The following is a 19,421-nucleotide window of genomic DNA, read 5'->3' as shown; positions in this document are numbered from 1 at the left end:
GTAATGATTATGACACACATCCCCAGTGTAGAATACACCCACATAGCAGTTTTGAAACTTCATTAGGTTCTGCTACTGGAGCTTTTGTCTGATCATTCTCATGGGAAGGTGATTTTCCCTTCCCTATCTGGGTCCAGTTGCCAAAACCCATTGATTTTTGTAGATCGCTGTGCATCACAGAAGGGACAGTAGATGTCCTCTGCCTCTACACTCACTCTCATCTCTCCCTAATCTCCTCTGGCTCTCTGAGAGTGTAGCTCCTTCAGGAGCAACCATGTTCCTGGGTGATTCCCCATCTGCCGCATCCCCCAGAACATCTCTCAAGAGTAATTCTACAGCAAGGAGAGAGTAGGTGCAAAATTTTAAATACTTATGGATCCATGGGATCAGAGGGTGAAATACTTGTGGATCCCATGCTGCAAAGTGCAGGCAGAGGAATGTCAGCTCTGTGACACAAGGTAGCATTCTTCTGCCTGCACTTTGTAGCATGGGATCCACAAGTATTTTATCCCGGGGATGAAGCAGCGCCGGCAGGAGCGGCATCAGGAGAGCCACGGGGCAGCGAGCAGGGCCATTCTCCCAGCCCATGCCCTGCAGCCACTGATGCCTCTCCTGCTGGTGCCGCTTTGTCCCCGGGAGCTGCAGGGTCGGATAAAGCAGTTGGATTACTGACGGTCGGATAATCTGGACTCTACTGTAACTGAAATAATGAAATTTACAATTTTTTAAATCCTATGACCATGAAATTGACCAAAATGGCCCTTGAAATTGGTTGGGGCCTAGTTACAACCATAAATACATTCACATGCTCACTTAAAGAAATAGAAACACATGCTCCATCCTGCAGTTAAGCTGCTTCCAGGATTATCGTGATAGCTGTGCAAAGTGGGTGGAGAAGAGAGGAGAAGGCTTAAGTTAGAGTGTCCCCCTGTCCCTCTACCTCACACAGTGGATTTGTTCTAGTCTGAAGCATGGATGGTAAATGAGTCAAGGGAGAGTCTGTCTTAAGAGGCAATCCACTGTTTCTAAGATTTCAGTGCTTGTGTTTTCTCTCTCTCTCATATACACACACACTCTCTCTCTCTCTCTCTCTTTCTCTCTCTCCCTCACCATACCCCATCTCTATGGAGCAGAGGAGGGGTAGGATAAGAGAACAATACAGCTTTCCTTGTCTTAAAGAGACAGAGCATAGCTTCTCTCAGAAACTTACCCAGCAGCAGTCAGCACACACACTCTCTGTATCACTGTCACATGCACCAGGGCTGTGCCATACTGTCTCTGCATCACACACAGGCACACTGCTGCACACACTTTCCCGTTTCTGTGCCACCCGTACTCAGTTTCACAAAGTGAGAGTGTCTCTCTTTCCCACTCCCACTCTTCTTTGACCATCCCCACCTCTTCTGCCTGAGGCCCCACCCCTTCTGGGTGGGTCTGGAGCCAGCTCATGACCATGTACCAAAATTCATGAAGTGGTCCCCCTGTGAAAGTCATTCTCCACCCATTCATTGGATAGGCAACTTTCTAGGTGTCTTTTTAAGTGTTTTTCTCTCTGGATGTTCAACATAAACAGGACATATTATGCTCTTCTCTAAAGGCATGCAAATTGAACTGTTGCATAGGATTGTCGGTATGTATATATTAGTATTTATAACTTTATCATCAATTTACTTTAATATTTTTAAATAATGAAGTGAGTTTACCATATTCTCATGATTGTCAGTTTTTTTTAGATACCATTTCTCAAGGTGAAAATAATTGGAGGGTCACATAGATTTTACATGTGCAGTTGTATAAAAGTATAAGTAAAACAAACTTCAGAAAACAAATCTGCTTCAGAAAGCCATTGAGAAGCACTCTAGAATAGGTTTAACTATCCAAAATTGCTTAACTATGTAACATTAATTCCTATCCAGAATTATATTGGGACATAAAACTTACTCCATGAAGGTTTGCTTGGTAGTAAATGAATCATGGGATAAGATAAGGCAGATTCTTGTAATTCCTGATGCTGCTTTCAGTGACCTACATTCCACTATGTGAAGAATAGCAAAGAAGTTTAATTTTGAAGTGCATCAGGTGGCTCCCAGTTGTATACCCTTCCGCTTATTTGACCATCTGTTCAAACAATCACAAGATGTTTACACTATTATTTGATATATAATATCTGAACATGAAGTCATTTGGAAAGTATTTTGTCAATGTAGATGATTGTACATACAAAGAGTTTAAATTTAAAAAAGGCCAAGCTGAATTTGTGACTAATTCTGGGGTTTGCCCTCTCGTTACACAGAATCCTTCCTCCACATCAGTGACCCCGCACTTTTGGATGTCGATCTGAATGTTAAGATCCTCTTATGTGATGTTCACATTCCTAACCATTTTACCCAATGAAAAATGTTATGCCATGTTATTCCCAAATAAACAATATTGAATTTGATGAGGAAGTCATTTATTTACTTTCAGGCTTCTGGCTGTAACAGGTGAGATGACCAAATCTTTTGATTTCTGATTAGGTTAATTTAAACTTTGCCTCTTAATAATTGTCCAGTCTCTGTAGTTGAAGATGATTTGTTTCAACAGTTCATCTTCAAATGACAATAACATTGACCATATTGTGCCAAAAATTGGGTGACTGGGATCAAAACCAGTCTAATATAAGCATAGAAAAGAGGATACTTCCTTTGAGGCAGTGGTCCCCCAACCTTTCGGGGCTGCCGGGTGCCCAGGGCCGGGGCCGCTCATGCGGCACGTGCCTGAGGCCGGCCGCCCATACCATGCATGTGCCAAGCGCTTGCGGCAGGGGCCACCCATGCGCCACATGCCTGGGGCCGGCCCTGCGCATGTGTCATGTGCCGGGGGCAGGGCTGGCCCAGATGTTTCGGCGGGCGCCATGGCGCCCGCGGGCACCACGTTGGGGACCACTGCTTTGAGGCATTGGAATCCTTCTTTTAAGGAAAAGCCTATTGATCAGAGACCAAGGACAAGTATAGGGTAGACAGTTTCGTCTGGACATAATCCTGGAGGTTTTCTTTCCTGACATAATCTTTAATTCCTGGAGACTCCAGGACAATCCTGGAAGGATGGCAGCCCTAGACAATTAGAAGTGATACCTGAGCAACAAAGGCAATGGGGGTAACACAGGGCACAGTATTTCTAAGTGTCTGGTCAAAGCTGGTCCAGTGGGATTACTCCAAATAGTTGAGCTGCTTAATGAGTAGGAGGAGAGAAGTTTGCTCAGTCCTTTCTCCTTTTCTTCCCATCCGTGCAGCCTGTCAGGGACCCATTCTTCTATCTACCATTTCTTGTCTTTTGTTAGCACCTTTAGTTAGTTTGTGGTCCGTAGATCTTTAAGGAGTTAATCTGCTTGGTATAAAATCAGGCATCATCTCCAGCCCCCAAAAAGGTATTTATTTAGATGTCATCCTCACACAAGTTTCTCATGTCTTACCAAATGTTTTACTGCATCTCTTAAGCATTATCTGTTTTTAACATTACAAAGGGTAAACCTATTACCTTTTGTCTCCAGATCTTACCTTTGGAAATAGATTCACATTATGGTAGCTCAAAAAGGAGAAAATAAATTAGATAAAAAAATCCTTTTACTCCTTTAAAAAATGTTGATAGTTGTATAATTGGTCACAATGATTTTAAAAGCGAGAGAGAATCTTAATGAAATTTTAAAAAATCATTGTCAATGGACAACCATAGCTTGCACCCCTCCTCCATCCAGGTGAATGGTATTGGGAGTAATACTTTTGGCATGCTAAATTACCCCATTTCTACTATTTCCTGTTCCTAGAACAAACATTGGTTTTGTTTCTAAGTTTTAAGAGACAGATTTAATATTTATAATAATTTTATCTTGTTCTATTAATTCTGTTTTAATATATGATATATTTACACTACAGATGTTTTTATTTTGTCACATTATGCAATGTATGAGAGATTTATTTATGTTTTTAGCATTGGCGTTATTTTCCAGGCAGTTTTGAACAATAATGCTATTTCTGTTCTGTGGATATCTAAAAATCTTTTATATATCCCAAACTGAGAGTATTTTAATTTCATAAAGGGTTAACTTATTTAATTGTCATCCTTAAAGGTGATGGTGAACACTTGTTTCTGAGTATGATCATCTTCCGTGGGGATTGTGGACCCTCAGGTGGCTATTAAGGCTGATCCTTGAACAATAAGTTATATTACAGTGAGCACAGATGTTTCTAGGTACAGCAGGAGGCCCTTGATTATGACTAGAAGCCAGACTCTCCTTCCTCATGCACCTCTTCTCCTCCTCAGTTTGTTGGAAGACTAATTCAAAATGCAGGGAGCCATTGGAATTGTAACTTCTGCAATTGATAGGCAATGTTCATAAAATCATAGAACACTAGAACTGGAAGGGACCTTGAGAGGTCATTGAGTACAGTCCCCTGCCCTTACAGCAGGACCCAGTACTGTGTAGACCATCCCTGATAGATGTCTATCTAACCTGCTCTTAAATACCTCCAGAGATGGAGATCCCACAACCTCCCTAGGCAATTTATTCAAGTGTTTAACCACCCTGACAGTTAGGAAGTTTTTCCTAATGTCCAGCCTAAACCTCCCTTGCTGCAGTTTAAGCCCATTGCTTCTTGTCCTATCCAAGAACAACAAATTTTCTCCCTCCTCTTTGTGACACCCTTTTAGATATCTGAAAATTGCTATCATGTCCCCTCTCAGTTTTCTCCTTTCCAAACTAAACAAGCCCAATTCTTTCAGCCTTCCTTCACAGGTCATGCTCTCTAGACCTTTAATCATTCTGTTGCTCTTCTCTGGACCTTCTCCAATTTCTCCACATCTTTCTTGAAATGTGGTGCCCAGAACTGGGCATAATATTCTAACTGAGGCCTAATCAGGGCAGAGTAGAATAGAAGAATGACTTCTCGTGTTTTACTCACAACACTCCCGTTGATGCATCCCAGAATCATGTTTGCTTTTTTTGCAACAGCATCACACTGTTGACTCATATTTAGCTTGTGGTCCACTATGACCCCTAGATCCTTTCTGCAGTACTCCTTCCTAGACAGTCGCTTCCCATTCTGTATGTGTGAAACGGATTGTTCCTTCCTAAGTGGAGTACTTTGCATTAGTCCTTATTTAACTTCATCCTGTTTACCTCAGACCATTTCTCTAGTTTGTTGAGATCATTTTGAATTATGTCCCTATCCTCCAAAGCAGTTGCAACTCCTCCCAGCTTGGTATCATCTGCAAACTTAATAAGTATACTCTCTATGCCAATATCTAAATCGTTGATGTTGAACAGAACCAGTCCCAAAACAGACTCCTATGGAACCCCACTTGGTAAGCTCTTCCAGCAGGATTGTGGACTGTTAATAACTACTCTCTGAGAATGGTCATGTACCCACTGTATAGTAGCTCCCATCTAAATTGTATTTGTCTAGTTTATTGATAAGAAGCTCATGCGAGACCATATCAAATGCCTTACTAAAGTCTAGGTATGCCACGTCCACCACTTCTCCCTTATCCACAAGACTCATTATCCTATCAAAGAAAGCTATCAGATTTATTTTACATTTGCTCTTTACAAATCCATGCTGGCTGTTACCTGTCACCCTATTATCTTCCAGTTGTTTGCAGATAATTCCTTAATTACTTGCTCCATTACTTTTCCTGGCACCGAAGATAAACTGACTGGGCTGTAGTTTCCTGGGTTGTTCTTATTTTCCTTTTTGTAGATGGGCAGTATATTTGCCCTTTTCCAGTCTTCTGGAATCTCTCCCATCTTCCATGAGTTTTCAAAGATGATAGCTAAAGACTCATATACGTCCTCTGCTTCCTTAAATATTCTAGGATGCATTTCATTAGGCCCTGGAGAGAGACATATAACTTTTCCAATTAATTTTTAACTTTTTTTATTTTATCTTCTAAACCTATCCCATTCCCACTTGCATTCACTATGTTACACATTCCTTCATCAAACTTCTTTGTTTCAATCTTCACCAAGAACTCATTAAGCACCTCTACCTTTTCCAAATTTCCAGTTTCTGTTTCTCCCTCCTTACTGAGAAATGGGTCTACCCTGTTGTTGGTCTTTCTCTTGCTTCTCATATATTTATAGAAAGTCTTCTTGTTTCCCTTTGTCTGTTGCTAATTTCAGATTGATTTGTGCCTTTGCCTTTCTAATCTTGCCCCTGCATACCTATATTGTTTGCTTATATTCATCCTTTATAATTTGTCCTTGTTTTCACTTGTATATGACTCCTTTCTGATTTTTAGATCATGCAAAATCTCCTGGTTAAGCCAACACAGTCTTTAACCATACTTTCTTTTCTATGCAGCGGAATAGCTTGCTTTCGGGCGATTAATAATGTCCCTTTGAAAAACTGCCTTTAAAAAACTGCCAAGTCTATTCAGTTGATTTTTCCCTCAGTCCTGCTTCCCTTGGGACCTTACATCCCAGCTCTCTGAGAGTATTTCTACACTACAGAGTTTAAGAAAAACAGCCGTTTTCCCGTAAATCTTCAGTTATGTCCACAGTTCAATCGTGTTCTTCTGATAGTAAATCAAAAGAATAGAGGGTTTTTTTTGACATTGATAATCCTCATTCTACGAGGAAGAAGCCTTTTTCCAAAAGAGCTCTTTGAGAAAAAGGTGTGTGCGGAAGGTGAAGAGGGAGCTCTTTCGAAAGAAGAGGAAAGAGGAAAAAGCACAAGTGCTCTGGTGGCCATTCCATCCATAGTAATCACAGCTGAAATTCAAGATAGCGCCCATACAGTGTGGACACTATCTTTTGAAAAAGCAGATTGCTTTTTTGATGCACTTTTCAAATGTGGATGCTCCCTTTCAGAAGTTTTTCCAGTTGATCTCTTCTGGAAAAGCTTCTTCTGAAAGAAGCCCACTGTCTACATATAGCCTGAGCTTACCAAAATCTGCCTTCTAGAAATCCATTGTCTCTATTTTGCTGTTCTCTCTTTTATCATTCCTTAGAATCACAAACTGTATGATTTCATGATCCTTTTCACTCAAGCTGCCTTCCATTTTCAAATTCTCAACCAGCTCCTCCCTATTTAAGATGAAATTTAGAACAGTTTCCCCCTTAGTAGCTTTTTCAACCTTCTGAAATAAAAATTTGTCTCCGGTGCAGTCCAAGAATTTATTGGATAGTCTGTGCCCTGCTGTGTTAGTTTCCCAACAGATGTCTGCATAGTTGAGGTTCCCCATCACCTCCAAATCCTGCGCTTTGGATGATTTTGTTAGTTGTTTAAAAAAGCCTCATCCACCTCTGATACCTGGGTAGGTGGTCTGTAATAGACCCCTAGCATGATATCACTCTTGTTTTTTACTCCTTTTAACCTAACTCAGAGACTCTCAACACATCTGGTTCCTATGTCCATCTCAACCTCAGTCCAAATGTGTACATTTTAATAGATAAAGCAACTCCTCCTCTCTTTTGCCCCCCCCCCATTCTTCCTGAGTAAGCATTACCCTTCTGTCAATATTCCAATTCTGTGTATTATCCCACCAAGTCTCTGCGATACCAACAATGTCATAGTTGTTTTTATTTATTAACACTTCAAGTTCCTCCTGCTTATTACGCATGCTTCTTGCATTTGTATATAGGCATCTAAGATACTGATTTGACCTTGCCTCCCAGTTCTGCCTTATCCCTCCTTTCTCTCGCTATTATAGCCCACACTCCCTCCCATTTGCAACCCATCTCCCAGGTCTCCATGTTCTTCACTTACCTGTGGGCTTTGGTCACCTGCCCCTGTCGAACCTACCTTAAAGCCCTCCTCACTAAGTTAGCCAGTCTGCATTCAAATGCAGTCTTCCCCTTACTCGAAAGGTGAACCCCATCCCTGCTTAGCAGTCCTTCTTGGAATGGCATCCCATGGTCGAGGAAGCCAAAGCCCTCTCAGCGACACCATCTTTGCAGCTAGGCATTCACCTACAGGATGAATTGTGTGGGACTTGTCTCCATTTTGAGTGATCTTGGATGAGTATCTCCCAAGTGTCCACATCAATGTGGACTTTTATCAAGTCCATTTAATGCTTCCATTGTCCTCCCATGTCAGTGTCCTTCTTTCAGCTGAGGAAACAAGACCTGTTTTGGAAGGCGATGGTCTGGCATCTGAACAATGTGACCAGCCTAGCGAAGTTGCTGACAGATGATCATTGTCTCAATACTGGTGGTCTTTTATCTCCTCCAGAACACTGATGTTAGTGCACCTGTCTTCCCATTTGATCTTCAAGATATTGCGGAAGAAGCATTGGTGATACTGATCAGAGGCTTTCAAGTGATGTCTGTAGATTGTCCAGGTTTCAGACCCATACAATAGTGTTCAGAGAATGATGGCTTAATAAACAAAGTTTAGGTTTTGTTCGAATGTCATGATCTTCAAAAACCTGTGCCACAAATGAGCAAAGGCCACACTAGCACATCTAGATAATATTGGATTTCTATGTCAGTATCTGCCTGACATGAAAAACAACTTCCAAGTTAGAGAAAATGATTGACATTCTCCAGTGCCTCTTTGTTGATATTAATAGATGGTGTATATGGTACCTCATTTGGAGAGGGCTGAGTAGAGCATTTTGGTCATCTTGATATGGAGGATGAGACCACGTGTAATGGGGTAGGCCCCAGTCCTGGAGTGGATTCACCTTGGCTCTGAGAACACACACCCTATTGGCCTGTCCCCCCAAAGTTCAATGCCCCTCACTCGGGAAATATGGCCCTTTGGCCTAGTTTATAGAGTTTAGTGCCCCTCACTTAGGGGAAATACGGCCCTTCGGCCTAGTCCATAAAGTCAGTCCTTTTTCCCAATCCTGGAGGCTGGACTACGGGGGAGGTGAGGTTTGGGGAGGTAGAGGGACCTGGGCTCTCCCACTCCACCAGGTCCCAGCCCTGGGCCCTATTGGCAGTGAAAGTACCCACTGCCTGGTTGACAAGGAAAATATCAAGGAAAATAGCCTGTGCAAAGAAATTCATATCCACAGTTCCAGGACATGGTCAGAAGCCACTCTGTGACTCTGGAAAAATATCTCCAGACAGGGGAGAAGACATCTTGCAAGGACCCATGCCAGAACTTTTCCTGCTACAGCAAGAGGAGAGATACCACAATAGTTTCCACATTTGGCTTTATCCCCTTTCTTAAAGGGGGTAACAATTAAGGCATCTGTCATTTCATTAGGTATCTCCTCCTTTATCCAGACTTTTAAGGATAAGTAAGCTAAGCTGCCAAAATAACTCTGGTCCACAGTATTTAAAGTTTCAGTGGGGATCCCATCTGGACTTGCTCCCTTGTTGTTCTTCATCTGCTTGATGGCATTGTATACCTTATGCAAATTGGGAGGATCTCTGAGCTCATCTCTAGAAGGTCATTGGGGGATTTACTCAAGAACTTCATCTGCAACCATGGAATTATAAGATCTTCAAAATATTCTTGCCAGTGAAAATTAATGGCTTCATTGTCCTTCAAAAATGTGGTTTCATCCTTAGAGTGAAGGGAATTCATACCATGATAAGCTGGCCGATAAACAGGCTTAATGACACAAAAGAAACCACATGTATTATGAGTGTCCACAAAATGTTGGAGTTCTTGAGTTTCCACAATCTACCATTTGTTCTTGAGTTCTCTAATTTTATATTGGACTTCTGCTTTTACCTTATAACACTTATATAATTGTCATCCTTAAAGATAAGGCATGGTTAGCCTTCCTCTCAGCTTTCTTTATCTACAAGAAGTGTACAAGAAGTGCAGTGAAGAATTTTCTGAAATGAATCTACCCTCAGAGACACTCCCAAGGTACAAGCTCCCCCTCTCATTCCTTCTTTCTGCCTTGCTCTCCTCCTCCCTATATCTGTACTTAATTTATTTAATTTCTACTTCATGGGGGAATTATTGAATTTTATTTTATTTTAAATATTTTTACCCTGCCCCTCTATTTGAAATATTTGAGACGGCTTACAATTTTTTTAAAAACACAATACAAATATATATAAAAAATTAAAATAGACCCTAGAAGGACTAAAACCTGCTAAAAGCATCTTGAGAGAAGGAACACACATATACAGACTCAAACACCAATAAAAGCATGCATAAAAAAAGTGGCTTTAGCCTGACGCCGAAGCAATGCTAATGTTGGCACCATGCAAATATCTCAAGGAAGAGAATTCCATAGCCTGGGAGCAAAAGCTGAGAAGGCCCTGTTTGGTGTAGATGTTAATCTTATCGCCACAAGTGGGGGAACACTAAGCAGAGCCTCCCCAGCTGACTTGATTCCCCGGGCAGGTCCATGTGGGAAAAGACGGTCCTTCAGATACCCTGGACCCAACCCATCTAGGGCTTTAAAGTTCATAACCAAGACCTTAAACTGTAACCGGAAATATACTGGAAACCAGTGCTGCTGCTGGAGCAGTGGCATAATGTGCTCCGTATAACCAGTATTTGTTAAAACTCGATGAGCCGCATTCTGGACCAGTTGAAGTTTCCGAAGGCTCAGGGAATCATGGCACTTCTTTTAAAATATTGACTATAATTAGATATGACAGAATTCAGTTTTTATTTTATTTGTGTATGTTTGAATGATATTAAGTTGCATAAGTTTGAAGGCTAGTTCTTTCGAGAATGTTTGGCATCCTATTATTTTCTATAATGGACAGTCTACTTTGATATATATTTAGATTAGGTGATTAGTGTCTGGTGTCACATGAAAGGAAACTGTTGCTAGCCTCTTTCTCAGAGTGGAATAGTTTTGTTACTATCAAAGGTGCACTAGTAAGCTAAATTTAATGGGCCTGATCTTGAATGATGTTAAATGCCTTTGTCCCTGAAGATGGTCCGCCCTGGAAACTACCATATCTAATCACCGGCAGATTTCTCAGCTCCGAAATGAAGCACAGACATGAATGTCAAATTTAAGACTATATTGTAAAGTACAACAGGTAACAGGTAAATTAAAATCATGGATTACAAACACTGAACAAATAAAACAACCCCCCCAATTACTGATATAGTAGAAGATAGAATAGGTAAATGAAACAGTCTGTCAGAGGTTCTGGTGGTTTTGAAGCTCAGGACCTTCTGCCCTTTAGCTGCTGTTAGCTTTAGGGGAGGAACACTGAGGTGTCCTGAACTCTGGTATGTTAGCGACGGTATGGCGGAGCAGTTCAGTTCTTTGCTTAGTCCCTGCTTTCGTAACTGACTAGTATAATTTTCATGGATCACAAGCAGAGCAGTTCCTGGTGCTGTAGAGGGCCTTCGCCACAGCAAGCAAAATGGAGAACAAGGCTCTGTGGTGTCATGACCCGATGGTGTGGGAAGCAGGTAGTTGGGGTTCACAATGCTGAGCAATTGCCACAGCTGTGGACTGGAGCACCCTGTTGGCAGCAGTGGTGAATTGTGGTGACAGGTCTGGTCTGTCACTGGACTGGTCCCGGCCTTTGTCACAGTCTCCAGAAAATGGAATGACTCTCCTCCAGGGTGGAACAGGAAACTGCCGACCCGATCTCCTCACAAATCCAGATTATATAGAACCCAAGGCGGGAAAACACGGAAGGTCCAGAATGCAAAAGGCAACACGTAACCAGTGCAAAACTTTGGGGCCTTGTGCAGATCCAGTGCCGTGTGCAGGTTGATGGTGCCGTGAGCATAGCTACGTGCTGTCTGAAAAGGTGGTGTTTTGGCGGCAAAGTCACTTGGGTTCCATTTTGAATTGTTCCTTCATGTACAGACTCCATTTTGATTTTACAATGTCCATACAGCTAACAGTTTGTGTTATTTCCTAATAATAACCAGTGAAAATGAGATCACCACATTTTCATTGACCCCTTAGGCTTTATTATTTCAGTTTTCTCTATGCAGCATTGTTTGATCTTACTCATTTTGTGCTACCACTGATCTACAGCTATGTCTGTGCTGTTATGAAACCACCAATGTGTTTTCCTTTTTCTTACATTTTTTCACCCACTCCCACAAATGAACATGTGTTGTCAACTACTTTGTCTGTTGTTTCCCTCTGACTAAAACAGTAGAAGGCCTCTGCTGCTTCAGTCCTGCTGTTCCTTAAAATGGTTGTTAGAGGTTCATTGAATCTTACCACCCACATGGTCCAAAGCTGTTCTTATTTTTAATTGAAAAGCAGATGGAGCATAATAGAGAATTAATGTAAATAACTTGGAAGTTATGCAGATGGTAACTGTGAACTCAACTAAATTGGATCAGTTCCTTTTCAATCCTGACTTCGATTGATTTATCCTTAAAATAATTAGGACATGATGTGTCCTCCCTGTGAAGCGACTTTAATACTTTTGGCTCAAATTAGATACGAAAGGTAGTAAGTATTTTTATCCATATTCCTGTGACATTGTTCTTCACACCCAGTTTGTTCAAAAGATGTTTCAAAAATGAATTGACATGAACAGCCAATTATTCTTCCTGGAGGATGCTATTTTTTTCAGAGTATGGCTGGCATGCATTTGTGTACAATGAAAGAAAAAATACTATACTATATATAAAGACAAATCGCAAGCTTTATTCTCCAGTGATAGGAATTTACTTGTCTTTGTAAGTTACATAAAATATTACTCTCGAAAGAGAATTTCTGTGCAAGAGCAAATATTTAAAATGGAGCAAGTAATGTGCAAGAGAAGTTGATGCATTCACAGAACAAGGCTGTATGCTAAAGCAAATATGTTTTTACATTGTGAAGAGATTATGATCTTATGGAAATGGAGGTGACAAAACTTCCCTTGACTAAATTACCCCATAGGTTTTCTTTTGACACTTTTTGGTGAATTTCCCATCATCTTTGAGCTGATACTTTTTGCTCCTAACTTGTAGCATTCTTTAAAAGATAATCTTGAGTATATAAAGGAAGGAAGGGTATCTTAATTTTCTTGGGATGTACGCATTTATTGTAAAACTTTATATTAATGGTAGTATTCTGCACATTTTAAAGCGAACATGAACCTGTGAATATGGTATCAAAAATGTGGTTCTTGATATAGTGACATGAATTCCACAGCAGCAAGCTTGAGATACAGATGAAATTGTAAGCCATTACATACTTGGAAAATAGAACTCTCATAATAATCTCAGGTAATGTCATTTTATTACTGTTGGCTGCAGTGTTGTGTGGAAAGCTCAGCTTATACCTTAATGAAGAAGTGCTCTGTGACTCAGCCAACAAAAAGCAGATGAAGAGTCTAAATTAGGACATTCCTCACACTTTTTATTATTATGGGTTGTGCTATTTTAGTACTACACAAGACTGACAGTCATCTTCAAATTGCATGGGGGTGCTGTAAAACCACAGTTTTCTTTATCAGTTTTATGTGAGTAGCAATTGAGCTTGTAAGAGAATTTACTGTTCTTGTACCACAAATTAAAAGACTTTGGTCCTTCAGACTTTAAATTATATTCAATTACAGATTAATTCCTTTGACATTCTAACGCTATTACTGTACTCTCTTCGCTCTAGAATGCATTCATTTGAGCTATCAACCATTAGCTGTGGATCTAAAAGAAGGATTACAATAACATTGTAATTTTCTTCACTATAAACCAAAGGGTAAACATTTTACTGTAAAATGCATAATTGAAAATATGTATTAGCATTTTAAAATTAAAATAAAATATAATAGGATAAATAGTAAATTGTAAAATATTTTTTTCTCTAGAAACAAACAGTATGGCATGATATAAAACCACATGAACAAATTAGTTAATATAATTATTAGTATCATTACATTAGGGATGGCATACTTATTGCTTATGTGTGTAATTTTTGTCACCCTAAAGAGGCTAATTCAGAGGCTGGAAATGTTACTATTTTTATAGTTACAGACTAACATGGCTACTGAGACTACTATAGATAATAAAACTTTCTTTTTCTGAGGTGTTGGGGGACTGTTTTTGTATTCAATAAAATTAAAAACCTGTCCAGTTTTGTCAGCATCTGTTTGCAGTTACAGAGTTGTTAGATGCCTAACTATTGGATATGAACTCATGTATATTTCAGACCTAGAGGAATAAGATTTGCCTACATATTATAATAGTGTGTGTTTGTGTCTGTACATAACCACTCTCTAGTGAAATGATTTTTTTCTTCCCATGATTCATTATAGTAATTAGTTCTCAAATTGAAGTAAGTAATCTTTGCAGCAGGGTCTGATTGATTTGTGCATTAAAGGGCAAAGATCATTGGTGACTTTCATTTCTTCAAATTTTGTCTCTTCATAAGCCAAGCATTTTAGTTTCCAGTATTTTATGATGAGAATTTGAGGCAATGACCCTCCTACAAGGTGGGTTTGCCATTAGTGAAAGATAGTATCTATATCCATCTCTAAGAGCCTTGCTTCGCCCATTTAGTAACTTTCTAAAACTATGGCTGAGATTCTTTCCTGTGTTTTGGGCAGCTCTTTAACCAGCTTAATCAATCATAGGAGGAAACCACCAGTTTAGGGATGATCTCTCTGTAGGAGAGGAATCAATATATCTGCTCGAACACAATCCTTTTTATATGATAGGCATAACCAGTTTTTGTTTTGTTTTGTATTTGTTTTTTAAAATTTCAGTGACCCCTGGTTGCTGTAATGGCCTATAGGGGGGCATTGCCAACTTGTGCAGTTCAAGAAGTCCTTTTGTCGGTTTTCATTTTTGCCAGGGGATTGTTCTGGCGCATAGCTTGCTTGGGATCAAAAGAGCACCTGCTGCAGATGTCTCATCTCCTGAGTTTCTGTGTTTTCTTCTGAAACACCTGAGGATCTCGGTCTGAGCCTTTTACTTAGAAGCCAAAAAATAAATATGTATTTTCTTTTGTGGTCTACTATCTTGTTTTTTATAAATCTTTCCGGGCCTAGTAATCCTGGCCAGCCTCCTCCACTTCGCCCCCCCCCCCCCCAAAAAAAAAATCCCATACCAACCTACCAAGCAAACCCTTTGATTGTGCAGAAAACAAACGGTTGTGGAAAAATAATAAAGCCTTAACTATATATGGTTTTGTGTGTGTCTCTACTATAGGAGTACAAGATCCCCAGCATGAGAAGATTATTACTGTGTCTACTAATGGAAGTATTCACAGTCCCAAGTTCCCACACACTTACCCACGCAACACTGTACTGGTATGGAGATTAGTAGCAGTAGAAGAGAATGTGTGGATACAGCTTACTTTTGATGAAAGATTTGGGCTTGAAGACCCAGAAGATGACATATGCAAGTAAGTTACTTAGCTGATATACAATTTGAAAATGGGGTGGTGACAACTATATGGGCACTGATCATGTTTGCCAAAACACAGCACTTATATAAAATGTACTTTAGTAATATGTTGTCTTCAAATTGGTCAGAAAATTATATACATTTACAGTAAAAAGCTTCATTTGACATAAGCCATAGAATTATTCTAATATTTAAACATTCAAACTCTTAGACTCTCAAAAAGCATACAGGCAGCTTTAGGAATCCAGAATGACATCCCTAACCTTAACCAAAAAAATGGGTAGTCATATCTCGGTGGAATACCACTTGTGTTTAGTAGTGCAGAGCAACACTGCACAGTTTAGTGTGGGAGTTAAAGAAGAGAGTACATACAGTTTGTTCTGCAGAGGAAATTTGGGGGTAGGCATATTCCCTGAGATGAAATTCCAGTTAAGGAATTAGAGTGTATCTCACCTATTCTAATAAAAGTACCATACAATCTTATAATATCTACAAAGGATCTCATTTCTGTATGAAAAATGGCATGTGAGGATACAGTGCCCCTTGACAAGGTTAAGATCAGAGGGGAATATCAGGTTATCTAGTCTGATGTGCTGCACATCGCAGGCCACAAAGCCTCATCCACTCATCCTGGCTGAGTTATTGAGGTAGTTTTTAAATCATCCTTTAAAGACTTCATGTTACAAAGAATTGACCGTTTATGCTAGTGTAGACTGCAAGTGATCATTGCCCCCATGCTACCTTCTTTCCCATGAGCCGTGCCAATTGGACCTGGGGAAAATTCATTTCCTGCCTCAAATATGGCAATCTGTTAGGCCCAAAGCATGTGGGCAAGGTCCATCAGCCAAACACTTGGGAATGAATTATTTTCAGTAACTCAGGGTACGTCTAAACTACATGGCTCCGTCGACGGAGCCATGTAGATTTGTTGTTTTGGCAAAGGCAAATGAAGCCGCGATTTAAATGATCGCGGCTTCATTTAAATTTACATGGCTGCTGCACTGAGCCGACAAACAGCTGATCAGCTGTTTGTCCGCTCAGCGCGCTAGTCTGGACGCTCCCCTGCCGACATCAAAGCCCTTTGTCGGCAGCCCCGGTAAACCTCATCCCAGGAGGAATAACGGGGCTGCCGACAAAGGGCTTTGATGTCAGCAGGGGAGCGTCCAGACTAGCGCGCTAAGCGGACAAACAGCTGATGAGCTGTTTGTCGGCTCAGTGCGGCAGCCATGTAAATTTAAATGAAGCCGCGATCATTTAAATCGCGGCTTCATTTGCCTTTGCCTATGTGTCTAATCTACATGCCTCTGACGACAGACACATGTAGTCTAGACACAGCCTCAGAGTCCTCTCCATTTAGTGTCCCATCTCCAGCTGTTGGGTTGTTTTTGCTGTTGGCAGTTGCTGATGGGCCACTTGCTATGGTAGGCAGTCCCATCATACATACCGTTCACTCCATAAATGTATCAAGCTAAGTCTTGAAGTCGGGTCATTATTTTGTCTCCAATAGTCTCCTTAGAAGGCTGTTCCAAAATGTCATTACTCTACCTCATTTCATTTCTAGCCTAAATTTGTTGATGTCCAGTTTATATCCATTTATTCCTGTGTTCACATTGGTGCTTTGTTTAAAGAACTCCCAGGAATTTATCCCTGATGTATTTATAGAGAGCAATCATGTCCCCCTTCCACCTCCTTTTGGTTAGGCCAAACAAGTCAAGACATTGCATTAGTTTCATCATGATTCAGTGAGTAGAGCTTCACCTACGTTACTTTCTACAGGAACAATGTCTTACTGAGTATGTTTACTAGCTTGAATTCTGGTGCAGGCTTGTCCATAAGGAGACTTGGGCTGCATCTACACTGGCATGATTTTGCGCAAATACTTTTAACGGAAAAGTTTTTCTGTTAAAAGTATTTGTGCAAGATAGCATCTACATTGGTATGTGCTTTTGCGCAAAAGATGTGCTTTTGCGCAAAAGCATCCGTGCCAGTGTAGAGGCTCTCTTGCGCAAGAAACTCCGATGGCCATTTTAGCCATCTGGCTTTCTTGCGCAAGAAATTAACGTTGCCTGTCTACACTGGCCTCTTGCGCAAGAATACTTGCGCAAGGGTGCTTATCTGTGAGTGGGAGTGTCAGAGTATTTGTGCAAGAAGCACTGATTTTGTACATTACAAAGTCAGTGTTCTTGCGCAAATACTCACGGCCAGTGTAGACAGGCGTCAAGATTTTGCACAAAAGCGGCCGCTTTTGTGCAAAATCTTGCCAATGTAGACACAGCCTTAGTGTGTAGCAAGCTGGGTAGTAAATTACAGTGCACTAGCAGCCTGTCATGCACTCAGTCTGCATATGTACTCTAGTATCACATGCTGAAAGTTCTGTAGTATACTTTGACTGTAGGTTTGTCAGAGGAGACTGTGAAAATTTTAGTGTGTGGTGGCAGAGTCCACAGCCATTTAGCATGCAACAGGCTTGTGCACTGTAGATTTACACCCCAGCTTGCTGTATACTTAATTGCCAGATAGACAACGCACCTAACTCGTAAGATCGACAAGATCATAATGCAAGGGGATTTGGTGGCAAAAAAGGGGCATATATAAATAAAGATATTTCAGCAAGGTTATTACACCTGAGAACAATATTGAATATGTCATTGCATTACATGGTCATAAGGATATATTTACCAAAAAGCTTCTTCTTACTGTGAGTTGTTTACTCTGTGTACTTACTTAATGTGGAGCTTTCTTTTACCTCTCTCTTGGTTTTGTGACTTTCTATTTGTCATCTTTACCATTATTTTTGTTACAAAATTTAAATTTAAAATGAGGATATTTTTGCACTCAACTTTCTTTCGTTCCGTTTGCTTGTTTTTTTTCTCCTTTCCATAACTAATATACACATTTATCCTTTTCTTTTGAAGGGAGTAATCTTTCTTCTTATTGCAGCTGTATTAGACATTTTATGTACCATAATCTGTTTGCTGACAAGTTAAAGAAAATCCAAGTAAGGTGCTTCATTTGTCCACTTGCAAAGAAAAACGTAAGATAAGTTGAAATGTTCTTTTAATTATTTAACTTGACAGCTACTGAGCACAATTTTTCTGGGAGTACACTTATTCTAAGTAAACCTTTGATGCAAACCTATATTAGTGGCAAATTTTAAAAATACCCAAAGCAATAGATTCATCTGCAAAAAATATTTAAAAGCATTTCATGCTCCATCACTCCCTAGAAGCAGTCTGCAAGCACCCAGGAGCCTGACAGGGGCTGGAGAAGGCAGGTGCCTTCCTGGTCCAGGGTGGAGACCATGGACCTTATTCAGGTTTGGGGGGGATGCCCCCAATGTCCATGATCTCTGCACTGAACAGAGGAATGTGGCTGTCTATGGCAGGATAGCTGCCAGCCTGGCCACTAAAGGCCACATACGAACCCAGGAGCAGGTTAGCATGAAAGTAAGGTTGGTCCGGCAAGACCCCCCAATCCTGAGCTTCTCCTCCCCCTTCTTCTCCTTGCTTCCCTCTTCCAGCTCCCTCCTCCCAGGTTTCCCTCTCCCCTCTCCCACCCTCTCTCTATCCCTCTCCCACCTCCTTTTCTCAGTCTCCCCAGAGACTCATCCTCCCCCCTCCCCAGTTTTGTTCAATAAACCCAGTTTCTATTTTTGAACATACGTGTCTTTTATTTGACATCAGGAAAAGGGACTACAGAGGGGTAAGTGGAAGGACATGAGGGAGGAATGGGGTATGAGCCCCTGACGGGGAGGACCGGGGAGGCTCTGAGGGCTCCTCGGGGTGGACGCTCTCGCTTAGGGTCTCCTGGATCCTGACAGCCCCCCGATGGACCCCCCCGGATGGCAGCCTGCAGCAAGTGCAGCTGGGCTGATGGCAACGACACCACGAGATGCACGGGCATGCCCAGGGGCAGCTCTGGTTCCATGTGGCTGAGTGCTGTGGTGTCCCAAGTTCGGGCATTCAGGGCACTCCAAGACAGGACTGCTTTGCTGTCCCTCATCTAGGTAAACAAGCAAGTGGGGAACTCTGAGAACTGTCTGTCTGGGGTGGGGGTAGGGTCCCTTTAAGCATGGAGTTCAGCTAGCCTCAGGTAGGAGCCCCACACACTCAAGTCCTAACCTGATGCCCTGCCAGCACTGGTTCCGGCCAGCCTTAACTTCGGTTCAGGGTCCACTATTAGTGTGGACACGCTATT

General features: G+C 41.1%; 1 protein-coding gene across 4 annotated transcripts in view; it reads left to right on the top strand.

Moving 5' to 3' along the window:
• PDGFC (platelet derived growth factor C) overlaps nt 1-19,421 on the top strand; it is a 199,558-nt gene that overhangs the window by 104,431 nt on the left and 75,706 nt on the right. For all 4 annotated transcript variants that reach the window (XM_075930117.1, XM_075930118.1, XM_075930119.1 and 1 more), the window contains one exon: nt 15,027-15,222. In XM_075930117.1, the coding sequence (XP_075786232.1) occupies nt 15,027-15,222 (196 nt within the window). The remainder of the gene's footprint in view (nt 1-15,026; nt 15,223-19,421) is intronic.

This window comes from Pelodiscus sinensis, chromosome 5 (assembly GCF_049634645.1).
Source record: "Pelodiscus sinensis isolate JC-2024 chromosome 5, ASM4963464v1, whole genome shotgun sequence".
Lineage (NCBI taxonomy): Eukaryota > Metazoa > Chordata > Testudines > Trionychidae > Pelodiscus > Pelodiscus sinensis.
The sequence above is the reverse complement of the archived record's forward strand: the minus strand, read 5'-3'. Positions and strand labels throughout refer to the sequence as shown.